Source organism: Helianthus annuus, chromosome 10 (genome assembly GCF_002127325.2).
Source record: "Helianthus annuus cultivar XRQ/B chromosome 10, HanXRQr2.0-SUNRISE, whole genome shotgun sequence".
Classification (NCBI taxonomy): Eukaryota; Viridiplantae; Streptophyta; class Magnoliopsida; order Asterales; family Asteraceae; genus Helianthus; species Helianthus annuus.
The window spans coordinates 52053286-52072463 of NC_035442.2; the positions used below are offsets into that span (position 1 = coordinate 52053286).

General features: G+C 35.8%; 1 protein-coding gene across 2 annotated transcripts; it reads right to left on the reverse strand.

Annotated features, from left to right (window-relative positions):
• Positions 1 to 13931: 13931 nt before the first annotated feature.
• LOC110884657 lies at positions 13932 to 17966 on the reverse strand. 2 transcript variants are annotated; one of them, XM_035978937.1, is made up of 3 exons: positions 16794 to 17957; positions 15122 to 15976; positions 13932 to 14883 (listed from the first exon to the last, which is right to left on the reverse strand). In XM_035978937.1, exons 2-3 carry the CDS (start codon positions 15147 to 15149, stop codon positions 14204 to 14206), a joined length of 708 nt encoding a protein of 235 aa, XP_035834830.1. In that variant the 5' UTR covers positions 15150 to 15976; positions 16794 to 17957; the 3' UTR covers positions 13932 to 14203. The 2 variants fall into 2 exon arrangements, 1 of the variants encoding a protein (XP_035834830.1); XR_002561406.2 differs by having other exon boundaries at positions 15122 to 17966.
• Between the last annotated feature and the right edge of the window lie 1212 nt (positions 17967 to 19178).

A 19178-nucleotide genomic window follows, 5' to 3' on the forward strand; every position in this document is an offset into this window, starting at 1 on the left:
TCTAACGGTTAGTGGTAACCACATTAGGGACTAATTGATCAACTTGGAATACGTGTCTTAATCTTACCGAGCAAATCAAAGGTGAGTTCATCTCTCTTGAGCATGCGTCCCGGTGGTTGGGACAATCAGTGGGTATCTCGGGCAGGGATAAGTCTTTTGGGTAAAAACGGGAATGTTGGATAATATACTCTTCCTATCACCTTTAAAGTCCCTCCGTGTTGTTTGGTTACCTGGGTGGTAACATGGTATTAGTTAGTAGTGCTACTTAGGTTTGGCAACCTCACACCGTACCTGGGAGGACGGGTGTTGAACTAATGACCTAGTCATGACCAATGCTTTGATAGGAGCATTGGAGAAAGGGCAAAATAATCAGAAGCCGTCTTGTATTGGGGTATTATCAACATCGTTTTCAAAATGGTATTCAATGAACTGGATTAAACACTTGGTAACTAACGTTTTCGTAAAACTATGAACTCACCAGCGTTGTCTGATACACTTGTTGCATGCTCGCAGGTCGTTTGATATCTTGGATTTGGGAACTTGCTATCTGGAGTAGCCGAAGTGGTCATGGGTCGACAGGAAGGATTTATGTGACTGATTTCTTGATACTATACTTTGGTTTTGAAACAGTTTAACTTCGTTTACTATTTACTTCCGCTGAACTTATTGATTTTCGTTTAAACTTGTTGAGGATATTTTTATTAATAATGGGGATTTTATTTATAACTTGTATGGGTTCAATGTAATTGGTGGCTCGTTATTGGTATGTCATACGCCTAACAGGGACACTCCCTATGTGGTAATTTGTGGGTGTGACAGTTTGGTATCAGAGCCACTGGTTATAGTGAACTTGGTTTTAAAACGTTTTTATAAAACCAGACTATAACCGAAAAGTTCCGAAATCGACCATGACACTCAGCTCCAGACTGCAAGGTTCGTTTCTTATTTACTATTACATAGTATATCTAGTGTACACTTATGTATAACATTACACGTGAATGCACACTTGGCACAACAGTATGAGCTCTTATGTTACCAACCCCTGTTATGTGAACTGTTAGCGTGACACTACCCTTCGACTATGGTGATTCTTGATCCTGTAAAACCTTTCGTTTGTTATTTGAATGTGGGGAACCTTTTAGCGCGAGTTAAGAGGCACAGAGATAAGCATGCAAATCACCTTATTATTATGGGTGCACACATAATAATAACGCGAGGTGCATGCAAGTCCCAGTGAGACTTAACGAGCGTGAGAAGGGTTCTGCCCTATTGTGTGTAAACTTGGTAGATTGTAGATTTCAACGTGATACTTGACCTGTACCTCATTTCGACTCGTAACCTTTTCCCTCTTCTCCTATAGAATCATGAGTGGACGAGGACATGGACGTGGTCACATCGCGATGACCCAAGCTGAGCTGACCAACTTGATCAACACTCGTGTAGCTGAAGCCCTAGCGGCTTACCAGGCTGGTACGATATGTGCCAATTACTTTATATCCTTGTGTCATATACTCGAATCTTACCAGTGCGTTGTACGTTCTTACGTTTTAGGTCAACCCGCAAATCAAAACAATCCACCTGCTCCACCTGTTTGTACGTACAAGATGTTCATGGATTGTAAGCCAAAGACCTTCAGTGGGACTGAAGGGGCTGTAGGACTCCTGCGATGGTTTGAGAAGGCAGAATCGGTATTTGCAATGTGTAACTGTCCAGCTGGTGACAGAGTGAAGTATGCTACAGGCACACTCGAGGATGGTGCCCTTACATGGTGGAATGCCCAGGTTCAGATGTTGGGTATTGAGATGGCGAATGCCACTACTTGGGATGATTTCAAGGAGTTGATGCGAGAGGAGTATTGTCCTCGTGATGAGATTCAGAAACTGGAAAACGAGTTCTACAATCTGAAAATGGAGGGATCTGAGATTGAAGCATACACTAGGAGGTCTAATGATTTAGCAACTTTGTGCCCTAACATGTCTCGACCCCCACCTCGGCGAATTGAGTTGTATCTCAAGGGCTTAGCACCAGCTGTTAAGGGGTACGTTACTGCTGCAAACCTAGACAATCTGCCCCGTATCGTCCGTTTAGCACATAAGATTACTGACCAAGAGGTCGAACGTGGCAACTTGCCGCCACGCGTTTCTGCTACTACCTCGACTGCTACAGCTACCACACCTGCTAGTGATCACAAGCGAAAATGGAACGATGCTGACAAAGCAACCAGTGCCAACCAATCTCAGAAACTGGCAGACAACAGCATCCACCGTAGCTTCAGCCAGTCGTCTTCTGTGAACCAGAATCAGAGCAATAATTCAAATCAGGGTTCTTACGCGGGAAAGCTACCAAAGTGTGATAAGTGTATGTTCCACCATCGCGGACCGTGCACCCGGGTATGTCATAGGTGCAACAAGGTGGGTCATATGGCAAAAGATTGCCGGGTCTGGCTTCCAAAGCAGCCGCAGCAGCAGCCACAGCAACAGGAGAGGCAACAGCCACAACAGAATCGGGGAAATCAGAAGGGGTGCTTTCAGTGTGGTGATGAGGGTCATTTTAAGAGGGATTGCCCTCAGCTTAATCAGAATGCTGGCAACAACAACAATGCTGGGAATGATAACAATGGGAATAATGGTGGGAACGGAGCACGTGGAAGAGTATTTACTATTGGCGCTGGGGGAAACTCGCAATGAAGGGTAATGCTGAGGCCGGTACGTCTTCTTTGAATGATCTTTTTGCTTCTGTTTTATTCGACTCTTGTTTCGATTGGAGTTATGTGCCTGTAGGGTTCAGTTGTCAGATAGGACTGACTCCCACCCCTCTTGTAAATAAGCATGTAGTAGAATTAACTGATAGTAAATCGATAAGCTTCTCATGTCCTTTTAGTTGTAAACTTGATCTCATGGGTCAAGTGTTCGACATTGACCCACTTCCCGATATTCTTGTAAGTTTTGACGTAGTCGTTGAGCGGAAATTCTCTGTAAAGAGAAAATCGTGCGTATCCCTCTCCCTAGTGGGGAATCCTTATCAGTTCAAGATCATCGCATTGTTGGCATCGTCTTAGTCATGAAAGCCCAGAAGTGTCTACTGAAGGGCTACCCTGCTATTCTAGCTCTCGTCACCGATTCGCAACCTGAAGAAGGGAAGATCGAGGATCTTCCAGTTGTTCGTAAAATATTCTCGCATGTTTTCTGAAGAGTCACTTGGTTTACCTCCACATCGTCAGGTGGAATTTCAGATTGACCTCAGGCAATTTCGGATTCCTTTGGGGATACAGCAATCCCTTGGGTTCGCTGGATACTATTGCGGATTCATCATGAGATTTTTGAAGATGGCGCAACTTCAACCTCCTTAGCATAGCAGGGAGCTGTGAATTCATGGGAAATAAAACAGGGCTAACCCTGCAACGCATTGAGCATCGCTTCTATTCGAGGGTACTGATGATCTGGCGTATACCATGATGGTTCGGATCAGAGTCCCAGTTACACATCAATGCAGCGGTGGACTTACAGGAAGAACTGCTCGATTCACGACCTGGGGTGGAAGCCATGGTCCTTGGAATTAAGATGGAAGCATCACCTGGACGGTACCAATTGCACCACTTAGACCGATCACAAGAGGCCTCCCGTGCACCTTTGTTTTGAGAGAGTTAATTATGTGATGGCATTGCTGGACGAAACTCCTGAGCGAATATGACTATGGAACCTAAACGCGTATGAACTTGTAACTCACCATCGACTCTAGCCTACACGATCAGATTTGCCCTGTCCAAGTCGAAGCACTGAAGGAAGAGAATTCCCAAGCTGGGTTCGTGCGGGACATAGAGGATAAGGTCAACCTTCTTGTTAGACTAAGATGGTTGACAACTTAATTACTGGAGACGATTGGCGGCAACACGTGACTATCGGGAAAGCTGATAAACTTGGGAAACGCTGGAGGTAATCGTATTGTGTTGAAAGTCTCACCCTGGGAAGGGGTGGCATGCTTGGGAAGCGTGACAAGCTTAATTTACGTTACGTTGGGTTATTTGGAATTCTGGAAAGAATCGGTCACGTCGTCTAAAACTCGAGTTACGCGACGAATTGGGTAACGTTCATGATGTCATTTATGTCACGAGTCTAAAGCAGGGTTTGTCCGACAAAACACTTGTGATACCTTCTTAGAGTCTGAGTCTAACGTCAAGTTGCAGTTATCGAGGTGCCTATTGAAATCATGCCCCAGGAGGTTAAGGTTTGCGAGTACTGTCAAATTCCAATTATGAGAGTTCGTTGGAACTCGAGACTAAGTATCCGAAATCGTACGAATCTGCAGAATCAATTCCAATGAAACTGGTGAATTTCGGGACGAAATTCCTTTCAATTTGGGGATGATGTGGTACCTGAGCAAAATTCGCAACAATCTTGATTTCTCACTTCACTCCTCTGTGATTACTTGTCAAATTTCGGGACGAAATTTCTTTCAAGTTGGGGATGATGTGACAACCCGAACTTTCAGAGTCAGTATCTTTTCGTCATGTAGTTCTGTTTCTTGTTATACCTTTCTCTCTCTTTCCTATTCCGTATGACGATAAGAATTAGTGAACACTTGTAACGGTAATGTAATGACTGCATGTATAATATGTTTGAGTAGTATATATATGGGTGTGTGTATTGGGCCGAACCTAGTGTTGTGTCTATGATTGGGTCATGCATACGTTAGGGCCGCACTCTCACTAGTTATAGCTTTCATCGGCCCACGCTTACAGGTTATCTTAGGCCGAAAGTCATACAAGTCCAATCGAGTCATAGTGGACCGATTAGTTGCATTTTATACATCCACGCACACACTGAAATCATGTTGGGCCGGGCGAAGCCCAAGTAAATTAATTGTTTTGTTTGGGGTCTGGTTTAGTTGCGTAGACCACATGCATATCCCCATGTTGTGTATGGCCTTCATTCCAGCACGAAATCACAAAACTCCCTAACCCCTATCCCTTCCTGTTTGTGCACTGACTCAATTTAGTGGGCTTGAGCCCATCTCGGTTGAGAAGGGAACCGCCCCAAAGACCTTACTTATTTAGAGTACGTAATATATGAGGATTCATTATCACAAACTTAAATAAATCAAACCCTAAACCCCTCATACTCGTGATCGACAGGAGAAACCCCCCCCCCCTCTCGAAGCTTCCTCCTCTGGATCGAGTAATTCGGTTAGTTTATACACATTCATGTTAACCTTTACTTGATTGCTTCAGTATGAAATTTTATTTAGCAATAGTGCTATATAATATTAATTGTGTTATATGATGATTGATTCGATGTAAGTATTTTGCGAATTACCGAATCTTTGTTTTATGATTCATATAAATCAATGAAGTTGTGTGGTTATTAGGCCGTGTCACTTTTGAATTGCTAATTCGGTAAAACAGATTATAGGATTTAGTGTTGTTGAAGGTAATGATTTATCATAGTGGGATAACCTTGAATAGGATAATGGCGGCTCATTAATGTGTGTTTGTAGTATTGATCAAATCAACCATGTGCATATCTTATTAAGGTTGTCAGATAGTCACGGGAATTAATACTAGGTGCACATGTGGTTATGATTAATCTTATGTTTATATTAATGATGAGTTGAAGTACCATGCAATTGATCCTGATATCACTGTGTTCGGGTTTTATGTATATAAGTTGTTGATGTTTATGCATGAAAATTTGATTAGGGTAGTTAATGTAATGTATGTTGATCACCAACATATTCAATCGAACTGGGGAGGATGTTGGGCTAAATGGGTTAGAACGGTAATGGGTATCTTGGATTGGGCCTTGTATGTCTGACTGGGCCCAAGTGGTCTGTTATATTTGTAATAATAATATGGTAATTGTGATGATCATAATCTAGTAACTGTTAGAATGTGGATTGAGTGCAAAGGTGTTTTGATTATGTCGAGAATTATTAGGATCCATGTTGATCAGTGATATTGTTATGAAAACCTCAAATTGTATAATTGTAAATTTATATGCGGCTTGCTTAAGGTGATAGGATGTACCGATTAAACTATGTTGGGTAATGAGAAGTATTGTGTTATTTGGGTTGGGGTATAATCAAATAATAATAAGCCACTTAGATGAATTAAAAGGATGTAAGGGGTATACATACAAATCGGACCTGCAAGATTAATTAGTTGGATTTTACTAAAGAGTATTGGGCCTATTTGTGTAAAAGACTGGGCCGGGCGGTAAGTGGGCCGCACTAGACGATACTGAACAAACTAGGTAAGTCAGTATTGGGGTGGTTTGGTAAAGTCTTGGGCCGCGAGTGAAACTTCAGGTTGCACAACATATTTGATTAATTTATAAAATGCTGCAAAGTGTTTATGTGAGACGTGAACGGGCTATGTGAAATGTATGAAACCCGGATGTTTATTTTTTTTGGCTACGTGTTAATTGTTACAAGTTGTTACATGTGTGGTTTGGTAGAATGAGATTCTAACGGTTAGTGGTAACCACATTAGGGACTAATTGATCAACTTGGAATACGTGTCTTAATCTTACCGAGCAAATCAAAGGTGAGTTCATCTCTCTTGAGCATGCGTCCCGGTGGTTGGGACAATCAGTGGGTATCTCGGGCAGGGATAAGTCTTTTGGGTAAAAACGGGAATGTTGGATAATATACTCTTCCTATCACCTTTAAAGTCCCTCCGTGTTGTTTGGTTACCTGGGTGGTAACATGGTATTAGTTAGTAGCGCTACTTAGGTTTGGCAACCTCACCCCGTACCTGGGAGGACGGGTGTTGAACTAATGACCTAGTCATGACCAATGCTTTGATAGGAGCATTGGAGAAAGGGCAAAATAATCAGAAGCCGTCTTGTATTGGGGTATTATCAACATCGTTTTCAAAATGGTATTCAATGAACTGGATTAAACACTTGGTAACTAACGTTTTCGTAAAACTATGAACTCACCAGCGTTGTCTGATACACTTGTTGCATGCTCGCAGGTCGTTTGATATCTTGGATTTGGGAACTTGCTGTCTGGAGTAGCCGAAGTGGTCATGGGTCGACAGGAAGGATTTATGTGACTGATTTCTTGATACTATACTTTGGTTTTGAAACAGTTTAACTTCGTTTAATATTTGCTTCCGCTGAATTTATTGATTTTCGTTTAAACTTGTTGAGGATATTTTTATTAATAATGGGGATTTTATTTATAACTTGTATGGGTTCAATGTAATTGGTGGCTCGTTATTGGTATGTCATACGCCTAACAGGGACACTCCCTATGTGGTAATTTGGGGGTGTGACATTTTTTATCAGATTACATGATTAATTCTGATCAACTAACAAAAATTAGCAAGCTTAAATTCAAGCTTGACGCAAAACAAGTTTTTAATCAACCAAAAACTTTACAAAGTTTAGTTTCTAGAGCCTTTTCTAGAAAAAATAAAATATTTTATTGTTTTAACACTGAAGAACTTTCAGTTGACATAAAAAATACCTCGGGTGAAGTTTATTTGCCACTCTTAACAAAGGGTGAAATACCAAAAAAGCTTTTACATATTAAACTAGAGTTGAGAAAGTCTCTCAATATGGTACATATAGGAGCGGTTAAAATCCTCCTAAAAGCACAGTTTAGAGATGGAATTAATTTTCCTATAAAAATGGCCCTTGTTGATAACAGAATTATCAATAGGCAAGACGCTCTTCTTGGAGCAATTCAGGGAAATTTAGCTTATGGTAAATTTATGTTTACTGTCTATCCTAAATTTGCTTTACATCGAGATTCAAAAGATTTCGACAAAACTTTAAGTTTTATACATCAGTGTGAAAGAACTGATCTTATGGAACCAGGTAATAAAGTATTTACGATTAATTATTTAGTCTCATATGCTTTAACAAATAGCACTCATTCAATTGAGTACAAAGAAAAAGAAAGCATAGCAATTGAGGATATATTCTCAGATATTGGAATTGTTGAAGGCAGTAAATTCGCTGAGCCATCACAATTACAAGAAAACTGGGCAATTGATATTGCACGAAATAAACAAATTTTAGTATCAAAACCTAGACACAGTTATGCTGGAAGCTCTTTACAAATAAGAGAATCAAGTAACACTGAACAATTAATACGTTCTTTGTCTGAAAGAATTGATGGGTATGGTAGAATCTTAAAAGGAGTTATTGGAGAATAATGTCTTCAAAACCAATTTTAGATTATTTACAATATCTTGATCAACAAATCACCTTTGAAGAGGCTAATATACAAATTTGCTTTACTAGAATAAATCAAATTAAAGAAAATTTTATGTTAAGTCATAAAACAAAATCTCTTAATATAAAAATTATTAAGAAAAACATTTTTGCTTCTAAGCAAAAAATTATTGAGCTTAGAACTAAAAAAGCAATTATATCTATAACATGACTACTCTTTTGAAATTAGAGGAACTTGTTAAAGATTTTATTAGAAAGGTAGAAAGTCTTTCTACAAATGAAAATCTTGAGGCAACTGCCGCAAAAATCATCAAAGATGTTTCAGACAAAATTGATGAAAGAATGGATTCAAAAACCTTTATGCTCGAAAAGCAAAAAGAAAAAATTAATGATGAAAAAAGCTTTCAAAAATATTCATTTCCAAACTTCAACGTTGGAAATCCATCTCTAGGAAGTTCTAAAAGTCCGAATGCATTATCATGGCCTTTTGGATCAATTTCAAATGACCAATAAAGGTCAAATGGAAAACCTTTTTAGAAATATAAATCTAGAGATCTCTAGACTTTATATCTGTCTAGAAAGAAATAATCAAAGACTAAAAGATAAAAATAATATTTTATCTTATGGGAAAAAATGAATTCTGTCCACTCCTTTAATTGGGAAAAAGAAGAAATTCATAAAACACATGATTTTGAATTAGCTTATTCAAATATAACCAATCCAAATTCAATTTATATCAAAGGAAAAATCTTTTTCAAAGGATATAAAGCAATCGCCATACATTGTTATGTAGACACAGGGGCAAGTCTTTGTTTAGCAAGCAAACACATAATTCCTAATGACCTATGGGAAAATACTCCCAAAGATATTAAGGTAATAGTTGCTAACAAGGAAGTCATTAAGTTAAATAAGGTTTGTAGAAATCTTGTCATCTATTTCTGGAGAACCATTTACCATTCCTACTATCTACCAACAAGATTCAGGTGTGGATTTACTTCTATGAAATAACTTCTGTCAACTTTATGGACCTTTCACTCAATGGTTAGACAGAATATCTTTTCATCTTAATCAAGAAATGATTTTGATTAAAAAAGTCACAAAGGCTTTTCAAATTGGAAAACCAAATTTTCTTGAATCCATGAAAAAAGATTCAAAGATAAAACAAATTCCTGGAACTAATATAGCTCGAGAAGTTATAAAAGCAGAAAGGATATTTTTAGTTGAAATACAAAAGTTTCAAAAAATCGAAGAACTACTTGAAAAAGTTTGTTCAGAAAATCCTATTGATCCTGAAAAATCCAAAAAATGGATGAAAGCATCAATAGAACTCATTGATCCTAAAACTGTTATCAGGGTAAAACCTATGAAGTACAGTCCTCAGGACAGAGAAGAATTTAATAAACAAATTAAGGAATTACTTGATTTAAAATTAATTATTCCAAGTAAATCACCTCACATGTCTCCAGCATTCTTAGTTGAAAATGAAGCTGAAAGAAGAAGAGGGAAAAAACGTATGGTTGTGAACTATAAAGCCATTAATGCTGCTACTAAAGGAGACAGCCATAATCTTCCTTGTATGCAGGAACTACTAACTCTTTTAAGAGGAAAAACCTATTTTTCCAGTTTGGATTGCAAAAATGGTTTTTGGCAGGTACTGTTAGATGAAGAATCTCAGCTACTAACTGCATTTACATGTCCAGATGGTCATTATCAATGGAAGGTAGTCCCTTTTGGATTAAAGCAAGCACCAAGCATATTTCAAAGGCATATGCAAAATGATTAAAGAGGTTTAGAAAATTACTGTACCGTCTACGTCGACGGTATTATAGTTTTCTCAGACTCAGAAAATAAACATTACTTTCATGTTTTATCAGTTTTAAAAACAATTGAAAAATATGGGATCATTTTATCAAAAAAGAAAGCAAATCTTTTTAAAACAAAGATAAACTTTTTGGGTCTTGAAATAGATCAAGGGACTCATAGTCCACAAAAACATATCTTAGAGAATTTACACAAATTCCCATATACTTTAGAAGATAAAAAACATCTTCAAAGATTTTTAGGCATTTTAACCTATGCTGAAGGTTACATTCCTAAACTCGCAGAACTTAGGAAACCTTTACAGGTAAAATTAAAAAAGGACTACATATGGGAATGGAAACAGTCTGATGTAGACTATATAAAAAAGATAAAGAAAAACCTAACCAGTTTTCCAAAACTTTATCTTCCAAAAGAAAATGAATTTTTAATCATAGAAACAGACGCTTCTCATGATTATTGGGGAGGAGTTTTGAAGGCCAGAACAACCGAAAAAGAAGAAATATGTAAGTATACTTCTGTAACCTTTAAACAAGCAGAAAAAAATTACCATAGTAATGAAAAAGAATTACTTGCGGTAAAAAATACTATTTCTAAATTTTCTATTTATCTCACTCCTGTAAAATTTCTAGTCAGGACAGATAATAAAAACTTTACTTATTTTCTAAAAACAAAAATTTCAGGAGATAACAAACAAGGTCGTCTTGTCAGATGGCAAATGTGGTTTTCAAGATATTCTTTCGACATCGAGCATCTTGAAGGGTCCAAAAACGTGCTAGCTGATTGCTTGACACGAGATTTTCAAAATACGTAAACAAATACGTATTTCAAATAAATTTTTTCTAAAAATAGAAACTTTTCATGCCTATTTAAGGAGCACATACCCTTCAAACTAAAGGCATCACCAATCACTTTCACAAACAGAAAAACTTATTTTTTGAAAAAATGGAGAATTTAAAGGCTTTACGCCTAAAAGAAAAAATTCTATTGATAGAACTAAAAGCTATTCGAGATCAGATACCCCTCTATGACGAAAGTCTAGAAACAACTGCTAATTCAGAGCAGGAATCCGCAAGGAAACAATCTGAATCTATTCCCCCTCAAACGGCAAAGGGTAAAGAAATATCAAGTCTGTTCACTCCTGTTGCTTTGGAAAAAAGCAAAAATAGAGTAAATGAAGAACTAAAATCTTCATCTAGCCCAGAAGCAAACGGCTCTGGTAAAGGCACATCAAATCCGTTGATGGCTGACAGTTTGCCAAAAACTGAAAAGGTCTCTCTCAGACCAAGTTACTCCCAAGTCACACAAAAACCAGAAAATCCGAAAAATACCAGATTTTATGTCATTTTTGATGGTGACCATAGAGGAATTTATGAAGATTGGGCCATAGTCAAAAATTATGTTGAAAAAACTGACTATCCATTCAAAAAATTTGGGTCGTTATTACAAGCCCAACAAGAAGCCACCCGATATTCAGCAACATGCGGGAAAAATGAAATACCTTTAAAGGTAACCATTTTTTCTGAACCTTTGATACCCAAGAAAAAAGAAAGGGTTATTGAATTCAGAAACAACACTTTCTCAAAACCAACAAAAATTGAAGAGAAAGAAGAAAAAGATATTATTTCTTTAGACGAATTCAGAGCAATCTGGTCAAAGGCTAGAGCCATAAGCCAAGACGATTTCGAGTTCGAACATATTTACACAGAAGACAAGGCTACTAAAAGTCTTATTATCTTTTGTCCAGGTGCAAACCCAGAACTAGTTTCTCTAGCATTCTCCGCTGGATTAGCAAAGTTCATCTACCCTTCTCCCAATTTACTTGAAATAAGTAATTTATCCGAAGGAATGAAGAAAGCCATCAAGAATTTTCGAAACAAAATTGCTGCTGCAAGAGATGCAAACATCTTCATCAAGTGTACTTCTACACTCCCTGACCGGTACCAAGGAAAAACCTTTCCAAGCTACCATCATTTAGAAATTGGCATAGCCAAAGCAAGAACGGTCAATCCTTCAAGGGTGATAAAAGAAGACTATGGAGACTATGAAAAATGGTTACATATCAGGACCAAAGGATTTTTACAAATCCTAGAAAACCTATAGAAAATTAAAGTAGGAAGCTTTAACAAAGTAAATTATTGCAGCACTAACTGCATAATTACTAGCTATAGTGGAACTCCTCTACCACTACATGAAAAAGAAGCTTTAGAAAGGATGGAGCAACGCATCATCTTCAATAAAGTAGAAGCAGGCCCAGCCACTAAAGAACAACTTTGTCAAAAGTTGCAACGCACCTTTGAGAACCATCAGTGCGAATACTGCAAAGCATCTTCTTCAGAAGAAAACAAAAACCCCACTGAAAAAGACAGCTACTTTTCAGATGAGGACACTCGAGAACTGGACCCAACACATGGGTACATCGATTGAAAAAACGTCATCCATGACGATTGATTAAGGGCTATAATGGTCTTTTGTAAAATTCACTTCTATTATATAAAGAAGTTGAATTCCTTTAGTTTAGACATCGAATCCAATCCCCATCCCCTTCTCTCGTATCATTTTCCTTTTCCAACTTTTCCTTTGTAAACTAGTATGAGTGTTAGTGAGTAATCTCCTTGCTAAAGGAGAATATTATGTAAATATCAAGAAGTTCTTCCTTAGGGAAGAACAGTTATGAATAAATATCAGTTTCCTTTTTATCCCTTTGTTTATCTTTAAAGATTTTTGCAAAACCTGGAGTCCTGGAGCCATAAAAAGTACCGTTTAGGCAGGAGGCCGTGTAGGGAAGAATTGGTTGGGTTGGTCACTTGGAAAAATCAACTTAAAGATTTACCTAGTCGGAAAAAGAGGAAAGGTATGGTTTATTCTAACAGTTAAATTACTTCGAAATATTTATATTAATATCTCCTTAAGCATTTTTATAAACAACTGTTTTTACAAACAAACACAAACAAAATCGATTAACCAATATCGAAATCAAATGATTTATACTATCAAACGAATGATTCTTGAAATCAAAAATTTAGTCGATAAAAGACTACAAAAATGGATATAAAATTGCTATTTCCAAATCAATTCATCGACAAATTAACTCAAATTTGTCAATTCAAATTTGTCATCTATCGATTGGTATGGAATCTTTGGACAATTATGAACAATTGTTTGATTGAACAAAAAAGTCAACATATGATGACTATGTTAGTAATCAAGAAATTACTACAACTATTTGCTAGTAACCAAAAAATTACTACGACTATTGGTGTAGTAAATTTAAAAATTGCTAGAACCATTCCGCTACTGGTATCAGAGCGGAAAAGGAAAATGATACCAGTTGCGGAATGGTTCTAGCAATTTTTAAATTTACTACACCAATAGTCGTAGTAATTTTTTGGTTACTAGCAAATAGTTGTAGTAATTTCTTGATTACTAACATAGTCATCATATGTTGACTTTTTTGTTCAATCAAACAATCGTTCATAATTGTCCAAAGATTCCATACCAATCGATAGATGACAAATTTGAATTGACAAATTTGAGTTAATTTGTCGATGAATTGATTTGGAAATAGCAATTCTATATCCATTTTCGTAGTCTTTTATTGACTAAATTTTTGATTTCAAGAATCATTCGTTTGATAGTATAAATCATTTGATTTCGATATTGGTTAATCGATTTTGTTTGTGTTTGTTTGTAAAAACAGTTGTTTATAAAAATGCTTAAGGAGATATTAATATAAATATTTCGAAGTAATTTAACAGTTTAGAATAAACCATACCTTTCCACTTTTTTCGACTAAGTAAATCTTTAAGTTGATTTTTCCAAGTGACCAACCCAACCAATTCTTCCCTACACGGCCTCCTGCCTAAACGGTACTTTTTATGGCTCCAGGGCTCCAGGTTTTGCAAAAATCTTTAAAGATGAACAAAGGGATAAAAAGGAAACTGATATTTATTCATAACTGTTCTTCCCTAAGGAAGAACTTCTTGATATTTACATAATATTCTCCTTTAGCAAGGAGATTACTCACTAACACTCATACTAGTTTACAAAGGAAAAGTTGGAAAAGGAAAATGATACGAGAGAAGGGGATGGGGATTGGATTCGATCTCTAAACTAAAGGAATTCAACTTCTTTATATAATAGAAGTGAATTTTACAAAAGACCATTATAGCCCTTAATCAATCGTCATGGATAACGTTTTTTCAATCGATGTACCCATGTGTTGGGTCCAGTTCTCGAGTGTCCTCATCTGAAAAGTAGCTGTCTTTTTCAGTGGGGTTTTTGTTTTCTTCTGAAGAAGATGCTTTGCAGTATTCGCAATGATGGTTCTCAAAGGTGCGTTGCAACTTTTGACAAAGTTGTTCTTTAGTGGCTGGGCCTGCTTCTACTTTATTGAATATGATGCGTTGCTCCATCCTTTCTAAAGCTTCTTTTTCATGTAGTGGTAGAGGAGTTCCACTATAGCTAGTAATTATGCAGTTAGTGCTGCAATAATTTACTTTGTTAAAGCTTCCTACTTTAATTTTCTGTAGGTTTTCTAGGATTTGTAAAAATCCTTTGGTCCTGATATGTAACCATTTTTCATAGTCTTCATAGTCTTTTTTTATCACCCTTGAAGGATTGACCGTTCTTGCTTTGGCTATGCCAATTTCTAAATGATGGTAGCTTGGAAAGGTTTTTCCTTGGTACCAGTCAGGGAGTGTAGAAGTACACTTGATGAAGATGTTTGCATCTCTTGCAGCAGCAATTTTCTTTCGAAAATTCTTGATGGCTTTCTTCATTCCTTCAGATAAATTACTTATTTCAAGTAAATTAGGAGAAGGGTAGATGAACTTTGCTAATCCAGCGGAGAATGCTAGAGAAACTAGTTCTGGGTTTGCACCTGGACAAAAGATAATAAGACTTTTAGTAGCCTTGTCTTCTGTGTAAATATGTTCGAACTCGAAATCGTCTTGGCTTATGGCTCTAGCCTTTGACCAGATTGCTCTGAATTCGTCTAAAGAAATAATATCTTTTTCTTCTTTCTCTTCAATTTTTGTTGGTTTTGAGAAAGTGTTGTTTCTGAATTCAATAACCCTTTCTTTATTCTTGGGTATCAAAGGTTCAGAAAAAATGGTTACCTTTAAAGGTATTTCTTTTTTCCCGCATGTTGCTGAATATCGGGTGGCTTCTTGTTGGGCTTGTAATAACGACCCAAATTTTTTGAATGGATAGTCAGTTTTTTCAACATAATTTTTGACTATGGCCCAATCTTCATAAATTCCTCTATGGTCACCATCAAAAATGACATAAAATCTGGTATTTTTAGGATTTTCTGGTTTTTGTGTGACTTGGGAGTAACTTGGTCTGAGAGAGACCTTTTCAGTTTTTGGCAAACTGTCAGCCATCAACGGATTTGATGTGCCTTTACCAGAGCCGTTTGCTTCTGGGCTAGATGAAGATTTTAGTTCTTCATTTACTCTATTTTTGCTTTTTTCCAAAGCAACAGGAGTGAACGGACTTGATATTTCTTTACCCTTTGCCGTTTGAGGGGGAATAGATTCAGATTGTTTCCTAGCGGATTCCTGCTCTGAATTAGCAGTTGTTTCTAGACTTTCGTCATAGAGAGCTATCTGATCTCGAATAGCTTTTAGTTCTATCAAAAGAATTTTTTCTTTTAGGCGTAAAGCCTTTAAATTCTCCATTTTTTCAAAAAATAAGTTTTTCTGTTTGTGAAAGTGATTGGTGATGCCTTTAGTTTGAAGGGTATGTGCTCCTTAAATAGGCATGAAAAGTTTCTATTTTTAGAAAAAATTTATTTGAAATACGTATTTGTTTACGTATTTTGAAGATCTTATTCAAGATGCTCGATGTCGAGAGAATATCTTGAAAACCACATTTGTCATCTGACATGACTACCTTTTTCTTTTTATTGATAATGATCATCTTGGGCATGTGGATGTAGTTAATAACTGAGATTCTTCATTTAGCAATACCTGCCAAAATCAAAATAAAAGAGTGGAGAGGATGACAAGTTGTCTCGTATTTCTAATGCATATACTTGCGTATAGCCATCAAAAATATTTTCAGAAGGAAAATATCCCTCAATTTCGGCTTCTAAGATAAATTTAATCTTTTCCGGAAATTTTTGTCGGTTGGGACATTCGTTGGCATAATGTCCTTCTTTGGAGCATATCCAACAACGACATTTTTTCTTACCTTGAGGACAGACCTTAGGTTTTTCTTTAGAAAAGTATTTTCCCGGTGAAAATTTTCTTTTCTTGCTTTTCCAAAAACGTTTTTTAGTTTTTGTTTTATATTTATTTTTGTATTTCTTTTTGAAATAACCTTTATCTTTTGTTGGTTCACAACCAAAAGATAATTGTGGTAACTCAGCGAGTTTTTTACAACAGTCTTTATTAAAACGTTTTAACTGTTTTTGTTTATTAGAAAGATCACAATAGGATGCAATTTCTTCTTTAACAATTCTTGTAGCAAACCCAAGGGAATGCATTGTAAATTGATTCTTTTCCTTATTCCATCGTTCTTTCGCCTTTTCTCCTACGATGGGAATTTTCATTAGGTAAGCCTCAATCCATGAATGGAATTCACCTGTGCCTAATTTATATAAATTTGTTTCATAAAGACAAGTGAAATCATCTAAAAGACATATGTCACAAAGCTGTGCTTTAGCAAGATTTTGTCTTGCTTTTTCTAGCATTTTTTGATTTTCTCGGTCTTTATCTGTTATGAGGTCGAGACCTAAAAACATCATATATATTGCATTTATAATTTGATCAAAAAGATCCTCACCTTGTAAATTTTCATCCCAAGTTGTTCCTTTGATGAAGTTTTGTACAATTCCTGCAGACTTATGTTCTAATAATAATAATAAAGCCTTAGCCTTAGAGAATTCTTCTGAATTAGTCTGAATGATTAGACTGATCTCAGTGTTCCATTTATCAATTACCTCTTTTCTTTTGTCGAGGTTGAAGATACAATCAATTTTAATAGTATTAATAGTAGTTGCACTACCATTACTATTAGAATCAGGTATACCCTTATGGCATGGCATGGAAAATTCTGTGTCCTTTTTTCTATGCCTGTTACTTCTGCTAGTAAAAGCATTGTTTGCTCTCTGTCTTGGAGACATTTCCATATCTGAAGAGCTTTCTTCAGTTTCGGGTTCTTCTTTCTTTATAGGAAAGTTTCTTGGTTCTTCATTATTTAAAACAAAGATTCGTTCTTTATTTTTAGAAAAATATCTTTCATTTAAGATTTTATCTTCAGAGAACTTTTGTTCACATTCTTCGTTATCTAAAGTAATGAGACTAACAAGTTCTTTTATCTGTTCAATTGGAAGGGTATCAGATTGTTCATCTAAAATTTGCTCCAATTTTTGAGTGATAGAACTCATTTTATCCACAAGATAAAGTAATCTTTTTATCCTTTAATCTTTGAATATCTTTTTTCATAAAAGAATTTTTCTTTTTAGATCAGTTAGTTCAAGAATTTTTTCAGAAGGATGAATGCTCCAATCCGAATGTAATTCATAAATTCTTTGATTATTTCTTTCTAGACAGAAATAAAGTCTAGAGATCTCTAGATTTATATTTCTAAAAAGGTTTTCCATTTGACCTTTATTGGTCATTTGAAATTGATCCAAAAGGCCATGATAATGCATTTGGACTTTTAGAACTTCCTAGAGATGGATTTCCAACGTTGAAGTTTGGAAATGAATACTTTTGAAAGCTTTTTTCATCATTAATTTTTTCTTTTTGCTTTTCGAGCATAAAGGTTTTTGAATCCATTCTTTCATCAATTTTGTCTGAAACATCTTTGATGATTTTTGCGGCAGTTGCCTCAAGATTTTCGTTTGTAGAAAGACTTTCTACCTTTCTAATCAAATCTTTAACAAGTTCCTCTAATTTCAAAAGAGTAGTCATGTTATAGATATAATTGCTTTTTAAGTTCTAAGCTCAATAATTTTTTGCTTAGAAGCAAAAATGTTTTTCTTAATAATTTTTATATTAAGAGATTTTGTTTTATGATTTAACATAAAATTTTCTTTAATTTGATTTATTCTAGTAAAGCAAATTTGTATATTAGCCTCTTCAAAGGTGATTTGTTGATCAAGATATTGTAAATAATCTAAAATTGGTTTTGAAGACATTATTCTCCAATAACTCCTTTTAAAATTCTACCGTACCCATCAATTCTTTCAGACAAAGAACGTATTAATTGTTTAGTGTTACTTGATTCTCTTATTTGTAAAGAGCTTCCAGCATAACTGTGTCTAGGTTTTGATACTAAAACTTGTTTATTTCGTGCAATATCAATTGCCCAGTTTTCTTGTGATTGTGATGGCTCAGCGAATTTACTGCCTTCAACAATTCCAATATCTAATATCTGAGAATATATCCTCAATTGCTATGCTTTCTTTTTCTTTGTACTCAACTGAATGAGTGCTATTTGTTAAAGCATATGAGACTAAATAATTAATCGTAAATACTTTATTACCTGGTTCCATAAGACCAGTTCTTTCACACTGATGTATAAAACTTAAAGTTGAAATCTTTTGAATCTCGATGTAAAGCAAATTTAGGATAGACAGTAAACATAAATTTACCATAAGCTAAATTTCCTTGAATTGCTCTAAGAAGAGCGTCTTGCCTATTGGTAATTCTGTTATCAAGAAGGGCCATTTTTATAGGAAAATTAATTCCATCTCTAAACTGTGCTTTTAGGAGGATTTTAACCGCTCCTATATGTACCATATTGAGAGACTTTCTCAACTCTGGTTTAATATGTAAAAGCTTTTTTGCTATTTCACCCTTTGTTAAGAGTGGCAAATAAACTTCACCCGAGGTATTGTTTATGTCAACTGAAAGTTCTTCAGTGTTAAAACAATAAAATATTTTATTTTTTCTAGAAAAGGCTCTAGAAACTAAACTTTGTAAAGTTTTTGGTTGATTAAAAACTTGTTTTGCGTCAAGCTTGAATTTAAGCTTGCTAATTTTTGTTAATTGATCAGAATTAATCATGTAATCTGATACAAAACCTTTTTCGTTTTCACTAAAGTTTATAACTTCAGTTATTTCTTGAGACTCATCTGAATCGTTTTTAAATAAACTGTTATTTTCCATTAATTTTTTAGAAATAACACCTTATTTTTTAAAAAGGAGCAACAAGGCTCTG

Bases quoted from the DNA above. Each gene is read 5' to 3' on its own strand.
- LOC110884657 (XM_035978937.1), bottom strand. From the start codon at position 15,149: ATGCGGGAAAAAAGAAATACCTTTAAAG. The intron at 14,884-15,121 runs GTAACCATTTTT...TCTTTTGTCCAG, and splicing joins AAAAAGAAATACCTTTAAAG to GTGCAAACCCAGAACTAGTT.